This window comes from Diuraphis noxia, unplaced genomic scaffold (genome assembly GCF_037042655.1).
Source record: "Diuraphis noxia isolate RWA-SAM2 unplaced genomic scaffold, SU_Dnox_SAM2 contig0001, whole genome shotgun sequence".
Taxonomy (NCBI): Eukaryota; Metazoa; Arthropoda; class Insecta; order Hemiptera; family Aphididae; genus Diuraphis; species Diuraphis noxia.
In genome coordinates, this window is record NW_028301711.1 from 49903814 (window position 1) to 49931743 (window position 27930).

At 26.4% G+C, this 27930-nt stretch overlaps 2 protein-coding genes and 1 pseudogene across 6 annotated transcripts; 2 read left to right on the top strand and 1 right to left on the bottom strand.

Moving 5' to 3' along the window:
- The first annotated feature begins 688 nt into the window (after positions 1 to 688).
- Positions 689 to 10351, top strand: LOC107162193 (uncharacterized). 4 transcript variants are annotated; one of them, XM_089216714.1, is made up of 7 exons: positions 689 to 810; positions 1550 to 2051; positions 2726 to 2846; positions 2954 to 3092; positions 5959 to 6168; positions 7756 to 7992; positions 9695 to 10351. In XM_089216714.1, coding segments are annotated over exons 3-7 (1110 nt in total). In that variant the 5' UTR covers positions 689 to 810; positions 1550 to 2051; positions 2726 to 2845; the 3' UTR covers positions 10218 to 10351. The 4 variants fall into 4 exon arrangements, with proteins under 4 accessions (XP_089072840.1, XP_089072896.1, XP_089072990.1 ...); XM_089216770.1 differs by having other exon boundaries at positions 1550 to 1736; XM_089216864.1 differs by lacking the exon at positions 5959 to 6168 and having other exon boundaries at positions 1550 to 2846.
- A 3599-nt stretch (positions 10352 to 13950) lies between these two features.
- Alg1 (ALG1, chitobiosyldiphosphodolichol beta-mannosyltransferase) lies at positions 13951 to 18294 on the bottom strand. The gene is made up of 6 exons (XM_015508966.2): positions 17814 to 18294; positions 17251 to 17593; positions 16963 to 17177; positions 16587 to 16748; positions 16402 to 16516; positions 13951 to 16302 (listed from the first exon to the last, which is right to left on the bottom strand). Exons 1-6 carry the CDS (start codon positions 18007 to 18009, stop codon positions 16086 to 16088), a joined length of 1248 nt encoding a protein of 415 aa, XP_015364452.2. The 5' UTR covers positions 18010 to 18294; the 3' UTR covers positions 13951 to 16085.
- Positions 18295 to 18461: 167 nt separating this feature from the next.
- Positions 18462 to 23340, top strand: LOC107162183 (uncharacterized; annotated as a pseudogene). The gene is made up of 7 exons (XR_016189656.1): positions 18462 to 18884; positions 19623 to 19928; positions 19991 to 20215; positions 21033 to 21923; positions 22112 to 22246; positions 22318 to 22608; positions 22950 to 23340. The product of XR_016189656.1 is annotated as an uncharacterized LOC107162183 (transcript).
- The last annotated feature ends 4590 nt before the right edge of the window (positions 23341 to 27930 follow it).

Consider the following 27930-nt stretch of genomic DNA (forward strand, 5'->3'; position numbering starts at 1 on the left):
TAATTAAACATTATTAATCAATGATATTATTTACCTATAGGTATGTAAAATATAAATATTCAGTTTTCAAGTAGCGTTGTAATTTAATTCACGAGCCTCTAATTTGTCGAGTTTGAAGTTACACTAAAACCATAATATAATCAATTTGCGTGCGGATGATGTGTTTTCATTTTGGAAACATATTATAAGTACAGTGAACAAATTCTTTAATTATAATTTAGAAAATTAAGATATTGTTTTATGCTTCTTTAAAGTTTAAGGTAATTAAATGTTATTTTCTATCTTTTTTTTAAAAAAATATGCATAATTTATTGTTAGTTATGATTTTTATGATAATGTATTAATAAACTGAAAAGTATGTTTGTCTGAATACTAAATTATCAATAAATTATAACTTTATTTTGAAAAAATGTATTTTATTCAAGCATAAACGCTTGATAATATACTACTTACTTGTATTAATAAATATGTATTATTATTTTGGCATCTGATTTAGAAAATACGAACGTAAATTATGAAGGAAGGTATATAATATGACGTAATTTCGTTACATATGACGTAATTTCGTGATGTTTCTTTCAGCATTTATAACGAACATACCTATTAACCGAAAACATCAGCAAATAGATAAATAGCGTCAAACGGTGACCTAGTTACTACTGTCGGTTGATATAGAGTCGTTGGGTACGTGTGGTACGTCAATTGTTTACTATCAGTTATAGTTCATTCTTTATCATAATTTTACATGCGTTCAGCACATTTGTTTTAATATATTTGTTCAATATTCTTATTTTCAGACTTGTGTTTAAGGTAAGTGTTTTATTTGAAATTTATTTTTATTAAATATAAAACTAGAAAACATTCATGGTTTAATGGTAAAATTTTTGTTTTTTTTTTATTGACATGCTTTAATTAATGATTTCTTATCATAGACACACATTCTCTTAAGGCTTTCACTTCAAGTTAACTTACAATTTTAATCATATATTTTATTTATTAAATACAATGAGTAATAATCGTTTTAAGCACGATAAACTTTATAAAATTTAATGAATATAATATGTTTCTTTATACGAATCTGCAAATATCTTTGCAGAATTGCCTATCACGAAATTATCTATCATTTTCTCAACTTATAAGCCTGATTATATTTATTTTATTAACTTACGGTCTGATTATGTAGATATTATATATATTATAGCTATTTAAAAATGTGTTAATATTTTTTATTATGTGTTATAACCAGAAGTTATAGATACTTATTTAGTAAAAAATTATTTGAATGAAAAATTTAATTTGTTGTGCAGTATACCATAAATTTTGTAAAATTAATAGATGATGGTTTCTGACACTAAAGCCGAAACTTTAAAAATTGAAGTATAAATGAAGAATTTATATTTGTATAGAAAACCATATATATTATATGTTATTTAAAAAAAAAAATACTTGATAATTTAATCATTTAAATTAATATATAAAATACAGAAGAAACTGGTTTAGCCTAAAAAAATTCCGAATAAAAAGTTACATTTTATAATTTAACTTCCAGTGATAACAGCCTCCAGAAAAAAGTGGTTCAACAAATCTTGAAGAACATGATCAGCATAAAAAACATGTGTTGATAAAGAGTTACGTTACTAGCGAGAGCTTGGCGCTATAATTTTTCTACCGATGATAATAATGTCCGACAAACTTTGAAAGTCGTTCAACTTGTCCAAGAAATTGAGAAGATCATGGTTAGTATAAAAATCACGTTTCAACAAATATTTGCACTGCTGGAATAAACTTCGCAGCGCTAAAGTTATAAATTGGATGCTCGGCGAGGATGGAATTCAACAAATTTTGAAAATTGTCAGTTCTTAATAAACTAAGAAGATCATGTTTAGCAAAAAAACATTTATCAATAAAAATTTGCGTTGCTAGCGTGAACAGGACGCTCAATTATTAACAATTTTTCTATTAATGAAAATAACGTGCAACAAACTTTGAAAGATGTCCAACAGTGTCAAAAAAATTGAAAAGAAAACTCGACGAAGTATTTTTCCGACTTGGTAAAGGTTTTTACTGTACAAATATTTACATTATTGTTTTCTCGTTAAAATTTTCCACGACGCCGATTTTTGTGATCACTTACATAGCTAGTCGATAACTTGGCCGGTTATTCATACCGATTTTAATTTTGAGTTAATATTAAACGTTTATTGTAAAGACGTAGATTGCTATCAATATGCTAACCATTGTATGAGGTCAAATGGCGTATTTTCAAATTTTTGTTAGGGGAGGGTCTAAAAAATAATTAATAGTTATAATATTTGAAAAAATATATACGAATTATGAATTAATAATTACTGTGCTCCATTATTATTATTATAAATAACAATGTTCTTCTTATCTGTACCATCGTAGTAAGTCATTTGAAGTCAAGACTTTTGAACCTTTATTTTTCTTCTGTGAAACCTAACCTCCCCGAAAATACGCCACTGTATGAGTGAGATGCCGAAAAATAGGACGTTAAAATTTCTGTGGTTTACTGTGGAGAAGTGGTAAGATTGGTTGGATTGTGCGGTCTGACATGGTGATCGAACACCGACGTGAACTTAGCGCTGTCATTCGTTCGCCCTTTGCCACGTAGCCCGTGTAGTCGACGGATATTCGGTTAAATAGGATTTTATCTGCATTAATTCTGCAATATTATTTTAACTAAAAAAAAACTTTTGACGACCAGAGCGCGATCCGTAGCGACCAACCGGCAGCAACGAACTAAACGACGACGGCGACCAGGCAGCCGCCACAACGATTTTTGTGTATGGCTGATACGATCGCCGTACCACTGAAATAATTTACAAGTAAGGCTCGACAAAACTCAGATATTACACGTAGTATTTAAATATTTTTCTTATTATACTAAGTAAACTATGACAATATTGTTGTGTTACTTTATCGATCGGCACAGTGTCGGAGTCGAAGAAAACTGATGAAGGCGCCGCGAAGGAGAAGTTCGAGATGATTATTGAAGACGGGTGCAACGTGCCAGTCGACTACAGTCGGCCCAAACCCATTCCGGAATGGTTCGACGAGGAATTGTTTGTCAGGTAAAACCGTCTCATTAGATAGATACAGACGGGTTACTTTACAATAATTAGTGCTCGAAATATGAAAAATGTTACTATATATTAATATGATGGTGAAATAAATAAAAACAAAAACGAGAGACGTTGACACGATTTTTTTTAATAGAAAATAATATCAATGATAGTTGTTTATAGATTATGAATTTTTTAATTCACGAGTAATTCTGGGTATAATCATTGCTGTTAATGCATTGAGTTTGAATATTGTGGTTGACGTAGTAGTTGTAGTACCTACTATATTAGATCTTGTTTTCGACTATTTATAGCAAAACTTGATTTTTTTCCCAGGAAATTGCTTATCGTCGATGATAGTACTATTATTGTGACCAATTATAAGTATAATATTTATTTCACTGTTATAATAATTGACGGTCACTGGTCAGTACTTAATTATTGTTATCTTAATCTAAACGTTATAACTAGGGTTCGGAAGTTATAGGAGTTACATATTGTTCTGTATGCTGTTGAAGTGTTGAATATAGCAGACCAAGCTAGAAATCCGAACTATATAATGTTGAGTTAAAAATAGAAAATTAAAAATGCATATTTTAATTCATATTTCGATAATTTTAGAAAAAAAGTGCATATTTTGTCGATTTTCGTTGATTTTCGCATATTTAATATATTTTCTACAAAAATTAATTTTTTTTTCATTCTCAAGCAATTTATTTTAAATAACAGTAAAACATTGAATCATTTAAAAAAATTTGTATGATTAATTGTTAATATAAAAATGTTAAATACTCTTTTAAATATATAATACTAAAGGTTAGGTATAAATTACGAAAGTGGTTTTTAACAATGCCATACGCAAAAATTAAACTTATTAAAAAAAAAAATGCATTAAAATACTGAAATGTTTCACAATTTTTAATTTAGGTTGTCGCGAGTCATTACTATTATTTAACATTTACATGAAATGAAAATGTCAAGAAAAAAATACTACGTCAGTATTTATTTAAAATACTTGTAAGTTTGTTGTACAACATTATAAAAACACTTAATCGAAATCTGTTCAGTGTTCATAGCCAAAATAATATAATAATAATAAGCATATTACACTTAACCGTTATCCATTGAACATTACGCGTATTTTGTATAATTTAAATGGGTTAATTTCGACTTGGGTAAAATCCTATTTTTAAAAAGGATTTGTAATAAATAAACAAATATTTCTGAAAAATTAAAATAGTATTCCGAAAGTATTTTAAAAAAGATACTATAATTATATTTCAAATATTCTCTTTGATATTTAAAAAAATTGTACTCTGGAATATTTGAAATAATATGGTTAATAGTCTATAATGTTAAAGATTTAAAGTATATTACATTTGAATATTATACTATAATTCACAACCCGACAATAAAATATATAAAAAAAATTTAATTTTAATAGTTAAGTACCTAATATTATAAAAGTATTTCAGATTAAGTATTCCAAATAGGTACAGAATTAAATACTTTGGAAACAACTGTATTTTAAAGTTACCCCGAGTCCCGAATACTCAAAAAGTATTCCAAACAATCCAAACACTGCATTTTATTGTAATTGAATGATGTAGAATTAATTATTATAGGTTAAATAGTTGTATTAAGTTAGTGAAACGTTACAACACGTAAAACGTTGAAACGGTATAAGTTATTGATAGGTGTAAAAGTTAAAAATTAAAAATTAGAAAGACGCTATACCCACAAGACGTCCTCCCATAGGCGCAACTAGAAAAACATTTTTGGAGGTTCACAAATTATAAATAATTCCCAAAACCCCTAGCCAGTATACCCTGATATAATTACACTATTTAATCGGGTTTAAATATAATTTCGAATTTCTATTTATGTTTTTTGTTTGTACATTATTTTAATGTGAGTGAACAGTAACAGATTAAAAAAATAAAATTGTCACAACTATTTTAACATGATTTTTTGTCCAGTAAATTATATTTATTTATTAGTTCACTTTTGGTTCGGTAACTTGTTATGCTATAAATAATATGAGTGAAAAATAAATAAAGATTATAGTTTCTTTTACCTATGAATATTATGAATTATGATTATTCAAAAAATTAATATAGCGGGGGTGGTAGGTAGCACTTTATTGAACATTATTTTCAAAAAGGTCACAAGAAAAATTGGGTTAATATCTTTGGTCGCCAACACGCAAAGGCTGAAAACGGCTAACCTAGATCGTTAATTTCTTGTTAAATATTTGTTTTGATTTTTTAAAAACATTATATACCTATACTACAGGTAAGTACTATAATAATAATAAGACGTACTGTAATAAGTACCTGATATGGGTTTTATTATTTGTTTGATATTGTATTATATATTACATTAATTACTATAGACAATTAACAGGAAATACTACATACAAATTGAAATATTTAATTTTCATACAAAATTTAATTATTAACTTGTTTTATAAGTTAACAAATTATAAATAAGATTATAATATATATAATATTCATAAGTCATAACAGTAAAGTAACATAAAGTGTCTGTATTCTGTTCTAAATAGATTTAAAATAAATAAATTAAAGTTTATTTCATATATGATAGATACCTACCTACCTATATTATGACTTAAAATAGCGATGTACTTAACTATTATAATATTGTATTCCTCAATATACACTATGCAGTATATGTATTATATATACCTGAATATACTCTATAGTAGTATCGTACATAATCGTCACAACATGACATTTATATATTTAACTCTGCAAATTTATCAATTATACTATCTATACTGTCGTATTACATTTAATATTAGGAAAAATATGCGAAACAATTGGAATTGTTTTTTATATATTTATATTTTCAGAGGACAAAAATATTTTTATTTCAATTTCTATGCAATGATTATTTCACAATTAATGGGATTAGTATTGGTACTTACAGTCCTAACAATATTGGATGTATTAGTGTCAACAAATAAATCTTCTAATTCTTATACCGCTTTTAGAAGATATACATCAACTTTAAGGCACATACTGAGTTGGTATAAATATGACGTTAAACATATTAAATCAAAGTAAGTGAATACATTTAAATTTTATTCAAATAGTTATTTAATGAAAAAGTAGAAAAAAATTAAATTATTTAATTAAATATATTTTCCAATAGCTAATGGTATCTGAATACAAACACAAATAAAAATACACGTATTTTAATTTTTTATTTTATAAAACAATTCAAAGACTATTTAATATATTTTCAAATATTTAAAATGTATTTTTTAAGTCTGTTGGCCTGACAGATTCTTTTTTCATTCTACCCATGTCATTGTTCAAATAGTTTACTTATCAGTAGGTATACTTTACCCGAGTCTAACACCTCTAAAACTAAAAGATTCTGAACGAAGCAATAATTGATTTTAGTATTTTACAATGATGACGTGAGTTATTTAAAAAAGAAAATGTTAATATCAGTTTACACTAAAATTAATGCTTCGATTTTCGACCTTAATAAATTATAAGTGGTTTTTGGCAGAAAATATTGTATCTAGTAATGTTAATGTTTTTGAGAGATTAAAATGAAAAATTCCAAGTGGTTTTAAAAAGCGTCAGGTAAAAAAAATAATAAAAAATGAATTTATGCGCAAAACCATTTTTGTTTGACAAAATCGATTTTTTCTCTGTTATTCCCAATTTAAATACCAATGATCGTAGATTCTTTAAATTTTTATTAAGTGTTTATATGACCATTTTCCATACGAGATAAAATGTTTAAAGTATTTTTAAATTGTTGAGCTATTTATAAACATTTGAAATGTTCAATATTTTTTTCTAATAATTGTTGTTATAAATATTTTATCTGAATCAAAACTCAAAAATCTTGAAAACATATGTATACGATAAGATTCCTCATCAGTTGTTGTATTAGATGTTTATATACATCAATGATAAGATAAAAACTAGGTAGGATTTTTTATAAGCATTTAAATTTTAAATAGTTCAAATTTTAACAAATTTCATAAAAATTCCAAAATTTTTACACAGCATTTACACACAAATAATGTGACGAAGGTTTTTCTCCCTTTTTAACATATATTATAATTATCATGAATAGATTATAATGTAATGTCATTATACCTAATCTAACCGCAGTTTCTGGAAGAAAAATATTATAACTTTTCAAAAAACTGCAGTTAAAAATATAAACCAAAAATATTGTGTACAAAACTTTTTGTTTTATATTTATAAGCCTAAAAGACTAAAATATATGAATACGTTTTTTTAAAAATATTTAACAAGTATGATGTACATACCTGCCTAATGTATTTGTGTACGAATATAATTTGTAATGTTATAAAAATTAAGCATGAGACATGAATCATAATGCAAGAACTAAAGTAAATTTAACTAATAGCTAAACTGTTACAATAGTATACTTTATGTACTTTTGATCTATACCGGCTATACCTAGTCATGTACGATGTATATGGTATAATAGCAAATAAAATTACTTTAAACTGATAACTCATTATACAATGACAAATAATAATATTATCTAGTCTAACTTATATTATAAAAGCCGAATGTTAAGTGTTTATCTAATTGTTTAAAAGGCTAAGCGCGTATATTTTATAGTAATAATAATTTACTAATATTTGATTCAGATCTCAAATGTCTTTGGGCATTGTACATGGATTTCATTGTGCTGCGAATCGAGTATTGAATAAGTCTGGACCTGGACCGCGAGTATCTCAAAAAGATATGGCATTAACTCAATTTGGACTTGTGGGTTTAACATTGTTGAAAAAAAAAGAATTGGCTATTGTTGGCACTGAAGAAGACGAAAGAGCCATTATTCATTTTTGGAGGACTATTGGTTACATGTTGGGAATTCAAGACAAGTGAGTAATAAAATTACAATTAAATTTAATTGAGTTCGTGGTTATTCAAATATTATACTACACGCGCGTGTCTATATATTGAATCAAAATCGTGATGTCTCTATTTTTTTTTTGTTTTTCATTGGTCTTGAAATTTACAAATAATTTCCGCCTCTATTTTTTATTGTTTACATAAGGGCGATTAAAAATATTTTAAAACATATTTATAGAGAAATGTAATTATTGAAAAACTGTGAATTAATCGAAATCGAAATTTGTAATTTGGTGCCTACATCACATATTTTAATTAATTTGAATTCATCACATAATGCGCTTTTCATCGTTACACTAGCCACTAATGAATAACATTTATTCTATATGACTATAAAGTACTAATGTATTATATAATATAACCTTCATACACTTATTACGAATGTATATTGGTATTAGGTACATTTGTTGATCAATGCGAAACATTTTTAATTTGTTAGCATTGAATTTCTGCTATATAGTAAAATCTTAAAAGTTTATAGTATTCAGTGGCGTATTTAGGGGTGGGGGGTGGGGTTATACTAGCTAACCTAATATTATTGAAAATTATATTTTCTGAGAGGTAGTGAAATGTGCTTCGAAGAACATAACACCTCTCTAAAATGATACAAATCTAATTTTTCAATAAACGATCTATATCGGGGTGCTGCTATATTATAAGGAGATATCCTTTTAATGTTATCCGTTATATAGATTTGGATAATATAATAATATACATATAATTATACTAATAGGTATACTCGTACATTGTACATATACTGAGTAGGTACTGACCATTGGTAACTGGTAAGTGTGTCATAGAAAAGTACTCTGTTAAAATTTACATTATTAACTAAACCCCGTCTCAACATTGCAGCTAATTAGGTTATATTGGTTTAGTCATTAGCAGGGCAAGGATTTGTAATTTGTAACCAATACAAATTGTAAAATATGCAAAAATAGGCATTTTTATTTTTATAAGATACACACAAAAATATAGTTACAAAAAATATTATGAATTTATTGAAATACATCAATATCAGTGATTGGCTGATTGTCTTAATATAATATAAATTATAATCGTTACTAAAAATTAAAAATTAAATATTTATTTTTTGCATGCATATTTATTATTAATCATTATTATTTTAGAAATAAAATAAAATATTAATAATAATTGTGTTAACTCCGTCAAACTATTCAATCTTTTATGGCATATTGTTCATAAGATTGTATTTATAAAAATAAAATTTACGTTTGGAAAAAAACCAAGTTATAGGTGCTTTGATTATGTTTAATTATTACAGGCTCAAATACAATAAATACGATTATACTAAATATGCAAAAATATGCATTAAGTTCAATATATTATGTAAAAACATGCAAAATAAAAAATAGTACCATTTTCATCAGAGAATAATATAAATCGTGTGGACATTACTCACTGAAATTCTATTAGGATGTATAGTAAAAAAAACATGCTGTTGCATACAAATTCTAGCCCTGATTATTAGTAGTGTAAATGTTATAAAATAATTAAGTCTTTAATATAATAATATCATTGTATTTTAATACGCTTGGGCTCGTCTTGTACATATTATAAATAGGTAACTTAAAAGTAAACAAATAATTAATAAATATATACCTATTGGCTATATATTACATGACTATAATGGAATCATTATGGACGCAGGTACAACCTGTGCAGTGGCTCTTTGGAGGAGGTGCGTGGCACGTGCGCCTTGATCCTGCGGGACGTGTACGTGCCGGGGCTGCTGAGCCCTCCGCCGAAGTTCAATCACATGGCGAACGCGATGCTGGACGGCATGAAGTCGGTCTCGCCCATTCTGGACGCGGACGCATTCATGGCGTTCACGCACGAGCTGTGCGGCGTACCGGTACGCCGGCCGCTGGACGCCCGGTACAGCCGGTGGATGTACCACGTGCTGGTATATATGCACGGCGTGTTGCTGACCCACGCGTGGCTGGCCATCGTGTTCCGGCCACTGTTGAACTACAACACGATGTTATCCATATGGCTGAACGCTAAATTTCCGGTCGGCGCGGCGCTTCGGTTCGGCACCAAAGTATTCTATCCGGTCCAGAACGACGTGCCGCCACATCCGATGACCACGGATCCTGCGGCCATCAATAACGGACGTGCCACGGATCCGGCCGCCATCGAATGCGCCACGGAGATGCAATTGGCCGCTTAGGTCGTGGGCCAATGCTCCATTTACCTAACCCGCGCCACACGTTTACACGCGCATATAAAATTATGGTCACTACGACAATAATTTTTTGTTTTTGTTTCGTTAGAAAATCAAATTAAATTATGATCTTATATTAACCGTTTTAGCGGTTTCTTTAGCTTAAATTTTAGCACACAATTCCTGCCCTTCTTCTCCCTTAACAACGTTCATCCCAGACGTGACTGTGCTGCTGCCCCTAATCCATCACGACCTCTTGAACCATTGATCGACGCTGTTGCCGTATGCAATTATTTGAAACTGAATGGAAAAGAAATTATTATGAAGTTAATATTAATTTTTATTTTAACCACTCACAATGACTGTAAGTCGATTACGATTTTTACATACCTACGTTACTTTGAAAAAGACACCACACTGGTATTTGTTTTCTCTGTTTTATAAACATACAACATGGCAAATTTTACGTTCACAATAATACATTTTATTCTATAATTTAAAAAAATATATTGAATTCATATAAATTTAAAATCAAAAATATTATATAGGACATCATGGAGGATTTTATCGATATTATTATTTTTAAGTCGGACAATTTACTATATATTATAATAATTTTATAACTATTTTAAAATATTATACGAAAAATGTTCAATTTAAAAATGGTCATGACTTACTTTAAAATAAAAATATGAATGATATCCTCTGAGATGCCTTAAATTTTATAATAGGTAAATTAATAAAACGTATTATCGTGAGCGTAAAATTTTCGATGTTGTACGTTTGTAAGACGGATAAAACAATGCCATGTGGTGCGTAAGAAAAATGATTGATCAAATGCACTATTGACGATCAACGCCACATGAAAATGTTTAATGCCTATTAATTATTATTATGTACTTCTAATCTGACAAATTATTTTTAGAATTTGACATTTTTTGAATTCATTACAGTCCGCATCCCGTAGCTGAGTTAAAATATTTTTCAAATACTGAAATATAAAATTATTAATAAATCCTCTCAAATAAATTTTTTTTAAACTCATCTACTTATTAACGTGTTGAAATACTATATGATACCCAATTAATAAAAGTATTGAAATAACTTAAAATTAAAGGTATGATAGTAACGATTTATAATAATTTTTTCTCGAAACATGATAAGTGTGTAGATCGTAGATGGGTTTACCAGTCTTGGGTAAAATACTTTTTAAAAGTATTTGGAATAAATACTCGAATATTCATAAAAAATAGTATTCCGAATATGTATTCGAATACATCATAAAAATAGTATTCAGAATAAAATATTTAGAATACTATAAAAATATTCCAAATACTTTTGTTACTTGTTATATATGTATATTAATAAAATAATAATTGCTTTTGGGAAACTATAGCCAATGTTTAAATATATAATATATTGTTAGTAAATTAAAAAAAAATAATATACCTAACTATGACTATTTATGATTTACAATATTATATAATAATAATTTTTTATAATATTTATTAATAATTATCTTCTATGAATAATATTGATAATATTATTAAAGCACAAAATCTTTTGCCAGGACAGGCACAGTTGAAAACAGTAGATACTAAATAAGGAATGTAAAAAGTATTTATTTAAACAAAATAACCAGGAAATCGCAAAATATTCGGTAATTTTTTTCAGATAGAATATCATCATATTTTTGTTTGGGTGATGTGATAGATGGCAATAACTAACCAAAATAGATAATATGTTTTTCCCCTTGTAATAATGGTTAACTGTAACAGCATCACATATCTTATAAAATTTAGAAGAGCTCATTTTAAAATGAAAAATAAGAAATTTCATGGCATCAAACCAGAGATTCTAACGGATATCATTAGGAGTTTTTAAGTATACATCAAAATTGGTTTTAACTATGTCGGCCATTTGACTAGAACGGTTCTGTTTAATTGTTCCAAATAGCTTGACATTTTGCAAATGTAGATGCTAAAATACTAAAATCCTAAAAAAAATATATCGTTATTAATTTATTATACTATTAAAGTACTCGGAATATTTTCGAAGGTATTCTGAATGCCTAAATAGTATTCCGAATACTACTCACGACTGTCTTTTACCTATAAAACAGGACGACTCTTTTCGGATACGTATATAGATAAAACTCAAATTAAAGCTTAAAATGGGTAAATTCAGTAAATAAAGTAGGATAGTATATATATATAAATAAATAAAATAGTCTGACACGATACGTAGCGATGAATTTATGTAGGTACATTGTATACATATAGTACTATAGTAGTATTTATTAATAATAGGTATAGTATAGTACCTAGTTATTAGGTTATTGTATTATTCATTAGGCAGGCAAAACTTTCTGCGCAATATACTCGTAAATTATAATGTATTACAAACAAGATAATGTAACATACCTCCTTAACTTGAAACCTTTATTATTTTTAATTTTATGAACTCATAAATATGCTTAGTCGATATTAGCTTGTTAGTACTAAGTTACAATAACCAATAAATGACAAATAAAGTTTGAGTAATGTTTAAAGTGTACCTACCTATGCAATGTTGTAAAACAAAGACATTTTTTATGGGTTGTATGGTTATTGATTAGTATTGAACTATTAAATATAGTAGGTAATAAAATATGAACATTTCATCAAGACAGCTTAGAATTCCATGAATTATATACCTATTAGATTTTACTACTTAGATTTACATTTAGCTTTACCCATGCATACTTTTCTCTTGAATTAGGTATATTATGATTTTTTTTATTACAGAAGGAGATTGCCTTTAGAGTTTTGAATGTTTTGATTATCAATATTATTATTTATTAGATCACCTTAATTTATTACAAATACAATAGAAATCACTATAACGAGCATCGCTAAGAGCGAGATACTGCTCACAACAAGCAAAATGTTAATTCCCGGCACAGCCTTATATAATCTTATGTTATAAATTTATATTTATATATGTTTACAACGAGAATGGTTATGACAAGTTATTGGCTATAACAAGTAAAATACATTGAATTATAAAATAAATATTGGTTTTTAACGAGCCAGTTGTTATCTTTTTCCTACAATGTATTTATCCCATTATTTAGATCGATCAACTTGCTCTTTATAGCGAATTACTATAATAAGTATTTAGCTATATCTAATAATTAATTTAAATATGTATGTACAATATTAGTAAGTTTCAATAAGCAATAATAATAAATAGTATATTTACATAAATTGTCTAGTTTTGTTTTTGTATTTATTTCCTGCTTCTAACCGGTACAAATAGTCTACAAATTCTAGTTATAACTTATAACCAATTTTTACTGTAGTTGTTTCTAAATACTCTTAACACCACTAAAAAGTTATTAGGTACAATGTTGGATATTACTTAGTAGAAATATTGCATTATAAAAATAAGAAAATTTTATTTTGAAGATTGCATATTAATATATTATACATGTACTGAAAATACATTATACAAATATAAAAATTTCTTTTGTTTTAATTAAAATAAATAAAACTACAGTAAACAGGAAAATATATATAATTTTATATAACCTAGATAGTAGGTATACTACCTAGGTATAATTATATAATACATATAATTATATTGTTATAGTCAAATAATTTTGATCAGAGGTGATCAAACTTTTTTGGTTTTGCATATCATCTATGCAAATCATGGATCAGTCATATAGGTATCAATAACAAAAAAAAAAGAACTCTTGTCTATTCAACATCAAATACTTTTATAACAATAATAATAAATTATTTTAGTACATTTAACAGTATTAAGTACTTTTTCAAACAAGACAAGATAATATTAGAATGGTTACTATCATTAACAAAAAAAATTAATTTATAAATTGTCTGTACTATCATTTAATAGACATTTGCATACAATACAACAGTTCGAGAATTTTAATTTTAGGTAATTTTTGTTACAATATAATAAGAAACATAGTAAAATATTGTACAAAAAAATAAAAAATAGCTGCATGCTTATATGTTATCCGTGGCCATGGGCGATGTTACCAATTAAACTATATAATACGAGGTTTATATATGTATAAATTTTATAACTGAAAATATTTTTTTAACTAAAATTATAATTCAAAAAGTTTTTATTTTAAATGTATGGGATAAATATAATTTACATTATAAAAATGTTTTTTTTACAAAATTATTAAAAAATAATTGAAGAGTGGTCAGTAAATTAATTTTTGATTGCAGTAGTTATTTCCAAATTAATGTTAGTAAAATAAAAATTTGTTTTTTTTTTTTACTTTTTTATCCTTATATTATGTTGGTTTTTTTCAAGAATTTGAATAAAAGATGGGTAGATGTAAAAAATTATGAAATAAATTTATATATAGGTACTTATAGATTGTTAGTTCATAAATAGATGCGGTGATGCTCAAAAAAAGTTCACAAATAGATTTAAAAAAAACTTACGTATGTATTTGTGTTTTTTTTATTAGAAAATACTGTATAGGGTAATAACAACCAAAGCCTTTTAATTTAAATTGTTGTATGTATATGATAAATAAATTTTTAATAGAAAATTATAACAAATTTACAACCGGAAGTAAAAATATAAGAAACAATTTTAATCGAAATATTAAATGAATTCCGATAAATTAAATTGATTTCAATGGTTTTATGTATTCTATCCAGTTAACAAGTTATAAAGAATGTCAGTGTATTTATTTTTAAATTATTATTTTTTTTTTGCAGTGGAGAAACATTTTCGAGTGAATTTACTTGTTTAAATATTTAAAATATTGTTTCAAGACAATTAATTATATTCAACTAAATATACATTTCATTTAATAACAATTTTAAATTGAATATAAACTGAAATAATAATAAAATGTAAAGTAAATATGTCAAACCCTGTATAATTATTAAATATGCGATTTTATTCAATGACAACTAAAATTATGCGTATAAAAAAATTATCTTACAAGAATTCATTTATAGAAATATTCATCTATGTTGAACAATGACTTGTGAGAAAACAAATATTGCTATGACATCCTTTTAAATGTATTTTTTAACTAAATTACCAAGTTGGGATTTTTATTATTATATAAAATATAAATAATCATTATGTACTTAGAATTTAGCTGATACAAGACATGATTGAAAAGTTAAACATCCAAAATCTAAGAATATCTTAATGGTATAATTATAAATACATTTAAAAATTGTATACTCAAATGATAAGTGTAATAAAAACAAATTTGTATTGAATAATTTTACTATTTTTATTCTAAATATTCACCATCTATCAGTGTATATTACATCACTTATCCTCCTTGATATATAATACTATATAATAAACTATTTTTGGTATATAAAATAAAGATATTACGAAGCAGATATTTTACCTAAATCATTAAATTTTAATTATATCTAAACTCAGAATTACCTACATTAGTACAATAAATTCAATTTTAGTATTTTTTTTTTTAAATTGTCTTTAAAAAAATATTTATTTTAGAATACAAAGAATATATTCATTTAAATGTGATATTTATTGTTTAAATTTGTATTTTTTAATTTTATTCTAGAATTGCTGACAGATTGAAAATTGTGTTTTTAGAAATGCTAATTTGGAGAGAAAAATATTTATTTTTAAACCAATTTATTGTATGAATGCATGAATGAAATTAGTTATATAAACATATCTACAATTTTAAAGTATTTAAAGGAATCAAAATGTACGGTTTTTTTATATGAATGCATGAATGAAATTAGCTATACATATAATCATATCTACAATTTTAAAGTATTTAAAGGAATCAAAATGTACGGTTTTTTTAATATACCCCCTCCCCTCTAAAAAAAATGGAAACTATATATTGTGGTTCGAAAAAATTGGATACGCATTTTTCATCCAATTTGTATGCCAATCTACAGCTCGAAATTTATCAATTTCCTTACAAAATTTACTTTGTTTCTCACAGATCTCTGAAGGGAAGTTTTTAAACCATGTCATAATGTGCAATGCAAGTTGATTTTCATTCGAGAATACGAGACCATTTTCGTTGTGTCGAACTAATTCATTTAAGCTGAAACAAATAAAAATTTCTTAAAAACTTAAAAAATTGTTACAGCAAAATTATATTTTTCTGTCTCTTAAACTATTATTAGTTAAAATAAATAAATACCACTTAAAATCATATGCACAGACAGGTAAACCAACACCATACATATCAATCACTTTCATAGGCAAGTCTAAACCACTGGAGGAGGCATGTAAGCACACACCAAGATCAGCGCACGCTAAAATTATTCAGTAAATATATTATACAATAAAAAAATTCATCTTATTTTAATAATCCTGTAATTATACCTAAAAGAAGAGGATAGTCACTATTTTCAAGCCATGGTGTATTGATTGAAACTTTTTTCCATTTCAATTTTGAAATTTTATGTTGATAGTGACTCTTTAATGGGCCTCGCCCGGTGATAACACAAATGAGTTTTGGGTAGATATCATCACTTTCATCGTATTCTGAAACAGTAAATGTAGATTATACTGAGGTGATTTAGTTATCTCTTAAAATTATTAGATTTAAACATACACATAGTAACATATTCCTAAACAATTACCCGAAACCACTTCTATAGCACAAGATAAGTTAAGAATAACAAGTACATTTAAACATAGTGATCCAATTAATTCATAAAAATAAATTAGTAACATATTTAGGTAATTGCGTGTATACTTTGGAGAGCTTTTAATAGAATTGAAAAATCTTCATCTGGGGTCCAGCTAGTACTAGACACAAGTAGACTAGGGCGGTCGGATTTTAATCGTACCACTCCAGTTTCTGATAACTCAGTGAAATTGTTTAAATTCATTTTTTCTAGTAAATCATGTTTTTCAGATAATGTAATTGTTTTAAACTGTGGTCCCGGACGATCATACAAGGTCGTAGCTCTAAAATAGATACACAACATACATTTTCTTGACAATTTAAAAACAAAAATATTGTGAAAGATAAAAACCTTACTCAATATTCCATTTTTTATGCAGGTCATCTTTCATGGCTTTGGTAACACATAAATTGAAATCAGCCAGTCTGCCAAAAGTACGTTCGTACAATAAGGAAAGTTTTACCAGAGGTGCATCAGGACCCAAAGTGAGGCCAAGTACTGAGTATGCATAATTATGCCAGTCGATTATAAATTTTGCATTGACAATCAGACAGTAAAACCAGCAAACAGCGAGTGTGGGAATCGCAGGTGGATTTTGAACAATAACAATATCTGATTTACGTTTCATCAATATGGCCCAAAATAACGTCAGTGTTTGCCATACAACTTTAAACATGAATGCTATTTTTTGAGGAACATCTGTGTAATAAAAACAGAACATATAGTCATGTCACCAATAAATTGTGACACAACAAAAGAAGCGACTATGTTCCATGACCATGCAAAGGATGAGGAGGTAAACAAAGATGAGTGTGGTCAAGTTGAATCAATCTTTCACAAAAGAAGTTATTGGAATATTAACACTGGTTTGGAGCAAACACCAAACGACATTGATTAAAATCTAAACGTAGTTACTCACATTCGTCGAATGGAAACGGTTTCCGGACACCGATAATAGTGGCGTTCTCCTTCAGGTCGTCCAGCACCGGGCTGTACGTGTACCCAACAATGTCGACGTCGAAATCTTGGCGGATCAAAGACTGCGCGTGATACTGCATTCTAGGGCTACGACCTATGTCACCCAAGACCACCACGCAGACTCTTTTCTTTCCCATTTTCACGGTTTCTGACGGAATTGTAATCGGTTACGACGGTCACGTCATGTTCACACACAACGGATAATCGAAGACCAAGGATTTCGACACCACAATGACGGATGAAATTCAATGTCTTTTTTTATTTTGTAACCAGAACTTTGGGATTTCGCAGCGATCAAATTGAATAGTTCATAGAACAATAAAATACAATAAATTTAGTTAAAGTATAATTTTTAGAAAATAGTCATAGGAATTCGGAGTTATGGTTCGAAATGCTTCAATACTTCAAATTTCAATTATCAGTTATCACTTATCGTCATTAGTTCGTGGCACGCGCTCACCAATCACCATAACGACACGACAGAATTCTGCGGTAACGATGTTGTCCTTATCTCATGCTATTATCATGAACCACGGACCAAGACCGTGGTAGTCAGTCTATTTATCACACAGATTTAGATAAGGGTACAATAATATAAATATTATCCTTTATAATTTTTAAAAATTGTTGATTATTCAATCATTGTTAAGTGCTATATTATAGTGGATATAGACTACTTAGTAAAATAGTAAACTACTAAACTGTCTAGACGCCACTGCCCACTGTGCAAGGTGGATAACAGTATTCGCATTTTAATGTTTCTCAATTTTCTTGGTGTTTTTCATTATTGTACTCACCTGCAGTCTTGTTGAATATTATTCATTTATGTACTCACACATTATACTCTTTTATACAAGTGGTTTGAAATAATAATTATTATTTTTGTGATTTTTACTTATCTAGTATGCCTCTCAAATGTTTTGTGCCTGGGTGTAAGTCAGGTTCACCCAAACAAAATTTAATATATCAGCAGCAAGGAATGAAACGACCTTCAGTATTTCATCCTCCTGAGGTATAATGTTCAAATGTTTCCTATTCTAATAATTATATTATTAACCTATATTTATTTAATGCGAAGCTTAAATATTGTTTGATTTTATTCATACAATATACTATATCACTGAAATTAAATTATAAAAAATGCAATTTTATATTTTATCAAAGTTATAATGTAAATACTAACCCTAATAGGGGGTTGGGTCAATGCTGACCCTTAGGGCCTCCGCCCCTTTACAAGTTGACATGGCAGCATCAAAATTGAGCCTTTCAGTCTGCCACTGTGTACCTACAATAAAATTTGAAAGATGTTTATTATTATTATCATTTGTTTTTAAAGATCAATATATATGTCTATCCTACTTATAATGACAAAACATACTTTTATTTTATTTACATTGTATCTGATAATATTGTAACTATACTCTTAAGGGTTTTTGAAAATACCACATGCTTATATCATTATTATCTACCATTGTCGTACCTATTAGTATATGTTTTATACATGAGTTTATTCATACCTAACATAATTAATATATATATTTTTTTATGAAATATGACCTAAAATGTATTATTTAGTATGTACTTTTTTTAGAATTTTATTATATGATCATCATAATTATACTCACTGGTGTTTAAAAAATAAATATTATTTATAGGTTCTAAAAATTGAAGAAAAATAATAAAATAATAAATATTTTATGTATATCCAATGAAAAATTTATATTAAAATCAATAATTCATTACTTTTCAGAAAATGATTGATACTTGGAATTTACAAATTTCACGAGCTGATAGAACGTTAACAAAAAAAGATGGAGTATGTGAACTATATTTTGCTTCTGAAGATATTATTTCATTTAGAATTTTTGAGGATAAAGCGGGGAATGAAATTAAATATAAACTTAAGAAGGTTATTTTAAATCAAAATGCTATACCTTGTATTTTCACCCCTAAATTACCTTCATGTTTCAACAAAAATAGTAAAAACGAAGAACTACAACAGAAAGATCAATAAGTCCAAACAATGTCAAAAAAAAATAAACCCAGTGACATAAATGTAAGACATTATATAATACAAAACCCACATTCCTTTAAATAATATTTATTGTATTTTTACAGACTGTGAATAAAACAATTGTTACTCCTCAAATCGCTACTGAAATAACTGAAAATAATCAAGTTGAAAATTTAAAATATAATGTTCATATTGATGCAAACAATATTAAACTACCAGGTGAAATGTGGGGATCGCATACCAATTATTTAGAAAAAACACTTTTTACTCATATCCGAGGTGTTCCTAATGATAAATGTATTATGTTTACTACCCCCAACATAGCTAAGGTAAGTACTTAATAATAAAAAGAGTAAATTCATCACATTCAATGTGTATTTATGGTCATAAATTAACTATGTAGGTATTTATAAGAGAGAAAGAAACTCAAATTGATGAATATATTAAAAACCTGATGATATTGAAAACCTATTGAGTAAAATTGATTTGTTAAACATTTGTCCTGGTGTTAGTCTGACTAAAACAAATAAATGGTTTTCAAAATGTATGTTATATGTGGAAGATAAATGTATTCAATGTAAATACTGTCAAAATCTTAATTAATACTTAAATAGAAAAAAAGGCAAGCAGAAAAAATATAATTGTAGTATTCTTGTAGTAAGCTTAGCAAACAAGAAGACTAAAAAGTTTTAATTTGAATTGCCTGTTTAAAATATTTTTATTTTAAAATTAATAGATATATTAAATTTGTAATAGTTCATATACCTATCATTAATTATACCTATATTTGATTTAAATGAATTATAATAATTTGAAACGAACATTTTAAAAGAAGATAAAATATATGAAATCACTAAACATTTACCTCAAACAGAACAATATTCAACCAAAGTGTTTAAAGCTAGTTACGTCATAAAAATGGATATGTTACACCTATAACTAGGTTTATGAATGTATACCGATGAAAATTAAAACTTAAGCTCTATTCTGAAAAATATGTAGGAAATAAATTTTGCCAAAGTATATTAAAATGCACATAGAAAAATCCAAACACATAGATGATTGCAGAATGTCATCATAGTATAAAATAATCTTAAAATATAACATACCTAATATTAATATTTTGTATTGAATATTGAATTTTAGGTTCCTTACCTTTTGGATGAAATGTCATTATCATCTTCAATAAATCAACTTAAATCATTAACGGCTTAGTTGAATCCATAATATCAAGACGTGTATGAAGTGGTAATCCATTAGGTAACATTTAGAGGATCATGGACACAAACAATTAGTGCTTTAAACAATGTCATGCAACTTATATTATTGAAGCCATATTTTTAGGACCAGGATGATGAAAAACAGAATGTTCCAGATATTTACGTTTATTAAACACGAGATTACATTACCATTAGTTTTAAGCTTTAACAATTAGTATGCTTTTACAATACTGTGTCGTAATTTGTAAAAATTAGAAAACTTTGAAAAATAATTATTTTTTTAGTGTAATTCGATAGATTAATCAATAATTGTTTTTTAAAATATTTTAAATAAGCAATCTAAAAATAAGTAAATTAAATTTCTAACAGAGTTTTTTACTACAACTGTTATAATAACAAATTATATGCTAATTATGTTAGTAGATATACAATTTATTTTAACACAAAGAAATAGATAGATATTTTAGTTGAACAGTTATATTTTCTTGTATGCATTTTTTTTATACACCTTGTTAATAATTGGATGATTACTGGTCGTTGATCTTGCTAGTTAACAGTGAAATGTATTTAATGTAAAATATTTATACTTTCAATAGATAATAAGTAATATTCATAGACCATAGCATATTATCATTATTCAACAAGTAAAAGAAAAAAAAAATGAACATTTGAACTTAAAATGATTACTAAAATTATCATTTGCGATTTGCAAATACAGAGCATAGATCATATTGTATCTAAGATTTATTCCTTAAATCTCAGCAGATGTATCACCAGATAGCCGATTTGGTTTAACAATTTGTCACAAAATCGTTAGGTAAGCTTTTTACTTACAATATTACTTCAAATTTCAAATGCCTTTATTAATTTTATAAATTTATAGCACTTGAAATATTGTTATAAAGATAGGTGTGCGTATGGGGTGAGCAGTGCTCAACCAGAAATGTCAAGAGGCATGGTAAAATAATGGTACTAACCCTTTTTGTTATACTTTGTTTTTCATAGGTTATTGTGGATTTTATTGACTATTTGAATGAATGGAAATCAGATATTCCAGATAAAAATTTCCTAGTCAAACAGAAAAAGGAATATCTTGCTTCATGAGTTACGACTTAATGAATTAATCAAGATATATTAGAGGTATGTGAAGTAAAAACCTTTATTTTGTTTTAATGAATACTAATAAATATGCATTATGACTCTTTGATTAGATTTTTTTTGGTTGTGTATATCTAGCATATGGTTGGTTCCAATCAGAATCCAGATTCAAAACAATTAATTTGAGTTTATTGGTTATTATCATTTTATTCACTAATATAAGATATAACCACCAAGAGAAAGTAATGTGAGAGATAGAAAAGCTTTGAATTCTCTTGTCAACAATTAATATTTCATCAAAAGAAGATAAACAACATAAATTATACCTAGAAATAGATAATTGGATAACATTTTAGACAATGGCGAATAATTATATTTATTTTTATTGATACTTTTATTAAGAAGTAAGTTATGACAACTTTTAAATTGTACATTTTAAAATCATCATAACTTACTTAAAAATAATAATATTAATAAAACCCTCAGCGGCGCTCTAGATAATATTCTTACCATTACATTTTATCATGGGTCAATTCACTATTATTTTAGATTTAACATAAAATGTAGTATGTTGAATATTTGTAAGATAGTGACAAAATATGCGGTTGTAGCGTTTGTAAGAACTATTTAAAGAGTACTGTTGGACAAGTGGAAAACACTTTCTACTAAAAGTCATAATATAGCAATTACTAAGATTGACGACTAGATATAATTTGATAACAATTTTAAACATCTTGTGTTTCAGTGTTGTTGCCACTGCCATTTTCAGTATTTAAAAAAAAAAACATAGACTTATATCTGAAGTATACAAGAGTTCAGCAAACAAAAGTCAAAGATTATCAAATCAATTATGGACCGATATATGAAAGATTCCACCTCATAGGATTTTGGGTGCCTAGAAAAATCTTGGAATTAACTGTACCTCTATAAATACTGTGAATTCAACGATCTACAGTTGTCTAAGTTAGCTGTGTTGAGTGGAACCCTTCGATGTGAAAGATACAGCTTTTCAAAACCATTTTTAAGATTTAAGAACTGGTGTAGTGAAATTTGAATAATAATAGGTTATTACTTATTTATATTCAATCATTAAGATAACGTTTTGAATGTGCTATAATATATTATTGTTCATTTTATTTGGTTGGTGCCATTTTTTAATGTTAAGGTTTTTGTAATTCCCCATATGAACAAACCTTAAATGGATTGTTTAAAAGTATTTCACTAAATACAGGTTTAAATTTAAAAATATATCTGTTGTAATAATGTGTTATACTTGCTGTATAGTGATTGACGATTGTGTTGTATTTATGATTTTATTAGTGTTAGACGAGTACTTGACTTTGGAAATATGTCCGTGTCGAGTTCGAGTCGAATATTTGAAATTTGTCGAGTACTTGAATTTTTTCATACTTGAAATTTATCGTGTACTCAAATTTTGAACTCGACTCGACTTGAAATAATTGAAACTCAACTCAAAATTAAAAATCAATATTCGCTCAACGCTAGATTTTATTCATATTATTTTTGTATTTTTATGATAGCAAAATATATTATAATGAACTCATCATTCATCTTACACTTACCATACTTTTAAACAATATACATATATACATACATTTAATATAAATATGAACTGTTATTATTATATATATTTTATAAGGAATTCCTGAGTTTTTAAATTTAACTGTTTTTAAAATTACACCAATAATGTTGAAATGGCACACATTCATTATTTAATTGACAGTTTAAATTATGAGCTTCTGAATGTCCTTGATTATAGTAAATGCAGTTGAACACTAAATTTTTTTTTCCTATAAGCTATAAATATTTGTCTAGTTTGTTCAACTTAAATTCAACTTAAAGAGCTTATAAAATGTATTTAAGTATGTATTAAAGTTTTTAAATATAAAAATATCAGCATGAAAAAATATAATAATAAACGTGATTAGATAAAATTATCGGAACACACAAGCCGATTAGGAGAATGTTCATATATTATAATGTTTGTCTATATTCGGAGCACAGAATGTTCAAGTTATCTATAGTTTTTCTTTCAAGTAATCGAGATTTTCTCAAGGGAACAATTTTTTGTATTTGACTTATCAAGTTGAATGTTGATAAGGTTCTATCATAATGTATCTTAAAATTTAAAATTAACAAATAATCTTAGTACTTGATGAAATATTTTTACATTTAATACCTTAAAAAAATTTACTAATTCTTTGCAAACTATTTAAATATAAAAAAAAGGCTTAAATCAATACAATTAATGTCTTATTAGAATTTACCTATCTAATTAATTAAACAATTGCATCATATGATTGGTAAGAATCACTTATTATAAATTACAATCCACACTAACTGAATTATAATAGAAAATAATAATAATTACCTACATATCTATATTTTAACTTGAGTGTAACTAACAATAATACAACCCTTTTTAATGGTATTTATTTTAAAATATCTTATATATATTTTAAAAACACATATTTTAACTTATAACAGAAAAACTGAATAGAACATTAAAATAATGGTTATTAATCATAATGATTAAGCATTATAATTAGGGCTCGGAAGTTGATGCATTTTGCATTTTTTTTTTGGAACTTTTTATACGATGCTCTCCTCGATTCTCCTGACTACAAATCTGTTTCATAAGCATGTGAATCTGAATAACTAATTTTTATTTTGCATTTTTTAGTGTTTATTACTTTTTAAGTAATTTTTTTAAATTTTTAGGTCATTTTCCTAAATTTTTAGTCATTTTTAGTTGATTTCACACTAGTTAATTTCTTATTGTTTCTTGTCGACCATTATGCCGATAACTTAAAACTTGGAAATTACCACAGGCTAAGATTAGTACCTATTCATTTTCATCTCGACGATTACATTTGTCGTTGTCAACAATTTCAAAAATTTTAAATGGCGAAGAAGCTTCAAGTGAGTGTTTTCCGGATCATTTCAGTGCTGATGATTTGGTACATTTCAGATTTTCCCCAATCACTTAAGTGAACGGTGGACGTAGAGAGAAGTTTTTTTCCAATCATAAATATTTATTAACAGATAATCGTTGTTCATTTACTTTCGATAACATAAAATACGCTCTAATTGTACAATGCAATGATTTTAGTTTTTAAATAATTTGTAAGCTTTGATAAATTTATAACAAATATTTTTTATATTTTTATCTTCTTATTTTAAGGACATTTTTGTCATTTTTATGTCATATTTTGAATTTTATAGTAAAATAGAGTAAAATATTTTAAAAAAAATGTATTTTATTAATATAAAACTAATATTTGTAATTTTTTAGGACATTTTTTATCATTTTTATGTCATATTTACATATTTTTTTAGGGCATTTTTTATTGTTTTTAAGGTCATCGACTTCTGTGCCCTAATTATTATAATGCAATAATTATTTACTTTTATAAGTAATATTTTTTGTTTTAAAATAACATAAATAAGATATTTCTAGCCATAGACTATGGATGTTTAGACAAAATATGTAGTAGTTTTGACAGATTAATGTGATGATTATAAATATTTACATAAGTATTATAGGATAAACGTATAAGAGTGTTTTGAAGGCAAATGCAAGTGTAGTATGAAGATTTGAATGTTCTGAGGATGGATTAGTGTAGAAGGACTAGAAGGTTGTGGGGACAACCTCAAATAATAATAAATTAATAAGATTATGATACATTTATTTATCAATTAGATAAGTAATCAGTGTAAGCACATCCTTTCTCTTTAATTTCTGTCAGTATTTAATTACATATATAATAATAGTAATAGAATTGTGTTATAAATGTTACAATCATCAAAGCTGGGTATTAAATAGTTAAAAATTTAATATTTATAAATTTGTTTAACCCAACTAGATTAATCAACAGTTGGAATAACTGTTAGATTTTCTTGGTTAATTAAAAAATAATCCATCAAGTTAAAATTATTATATGTATACATTTTAATACTCAAGTAAAAATAATCATAATTCAATACTATAATAATAAAAATATTTCTGTTATTTTTCTTGATAAAATTATTTTATGTATAAATATATTTTAGTTGATTAGGTGGTATAATATTATAAGACCTTAAATTTATATTTGTTAAATTATTAATTGAGATATTGTGTATAGTTTAAATATTTAATAATAATGTGAAGAATAATAGATGTACACGCTTTACTATACAATTAAAGTTTATTAACATTTTTATTATGATTTAGGAAATTAGAAAGACCTCAGTCACTTTTTATGATATGATACAAATACTAATTACAATAAGTAGATTGAATTTTTTTTTAAATGGGTTAAGTTAACATTTTTTTCCCAAATTAACTTGGGTATCGACAGAGCCGGATATATTAATTACCAGCCCAACATATATTACAAATTTAACTGGTCAAAAATTCGTTAAACTTAGTTGGATAAAGTAAGATGAACACAAAATCCATCAAAATTTAGTCCTGTCCAGTAAATTACGTTCAGTAATTCGGTCTATTCGGGCCTGGTTATCAAGTTAAATTTATGATTAGTCAACTTCTAACTTATTGATATTGAGTTCTGCTCACTTAACTTGAGTTGTTGAGTTAAATGTTTTCATTAACTTGCCTACCTTCAATATAATCTTGCTGTATGTTTTTAGAATCTAATAAACCAATAATCACAGTGAGGACAAAGATCTATTTTTAAGGGGTTTTATATAGGCAATTTTAATGTCATTTTAAGAAAGATTAAAATTTGAAATCTTATAATTAAATACTCAAATTACTTACAAGTGGTCCCATTTCAGTACCATAATTGGTTGTTGTGTAATTATCTGGATTATAATTAACATTTTGTATGACTATGAATAGTATTTGACCAAGTATTATTTTGAAAATCTCATTGAGTATACAAAATGATAATATTTGATCGTTATCCCTAAATTTTTTTTTTTGAAGATTGAAGAAATTTTACTGCTCAAAAGAGCGATGGAAAGCAACTAATAATAATAATAAAAAAATACTACTATAATTTTGTAAAAATGTATTCATCACTTTGCTCGAGTCTAAAAAAGAAGTATCTTAACTAGATCAATATCAGTTCAATTTTTTATTAAACTTAATATTAGCTACATATATAGTACCTACATACTATACACGTGTCTAAAATAAACAGCAAAATTATAGTACAGCACAATAATTAGTAAACCTGATTAGTGATAACATACTTAAAAAATAAAACTATGTAATGAAAATATTAGATACATGGTAGTTTAAAAACAGATAATATTAGGTACTATACAGAATAAAATAAGAAAAAGGGAAGGACATTAAAATAAATGACCTATAATGACTAACAGATGTTATTAATTAAATAGATTAATTTTTTGTGAGGGATCAGACCATTATATGGTACCCGCAATGTCTCTTTTCACCGGTAAAGCACGATTGAGCATAGGATTGTGCACTTGTGCGTCGTTGTCATATTCACATTGCCGAAATTTTGCAATTACTAATTTACCATTTTCACGTATTATTCACATCAATTAATTATTATGATACCAAAAATAAACGAGCCGCAAACAGTTTTATCCTCAATGTTACTGATTAATAAATTATTATTATAGATGTAGGTATATTTTTGATAATTATTGTCACTAGAAACAATACAATTTGCTGTTAAATTAATAAAAATAAAAATAATTACTATTAATTAAAAAGTAATGTTTAA

Bases quoted from the DNA above. Each gene is read 5' to 3' on its own strand.
- LOC107162193 (XM_089216714.1), top strand. The intron at 6,169-7,755 runs GTAAGTGAATAC...TATTTGATTCAG, and splicing joins GTTAAACATATTAAATCAAA to ATCTCAAATGTCTTTGGGCA. The intron at 7,993-9,694 runs GTGAGTAATAAA...TTATGGACGCAG, and splicing joins ATGTTGGGAATTCAAGACAA to GTACAACCTGTGCAGTGGCT.
- Alg1 (XM_015508966.2), bottom strand. From the start codon at position 18,009: ATGGGAAAGAAAAGAGTCTGCGTGGTGGTCTTGGGTGACATAGGTCGT. The intron at 17,594-17,813 runs GTGAGTAACTAC...TTTATTACACAG, and splicing joins ACCGTTTCCATTCGACGAAT to ATGTTCCTCAAAAAATAGCA. The intron at 16,303-16,401 runs GTATTTATTTAT...TATTTGTTTCAG, and splicing joins TGTGCATATGATTTTAAGTG to CTTAAATGAATTAGTTCGAC.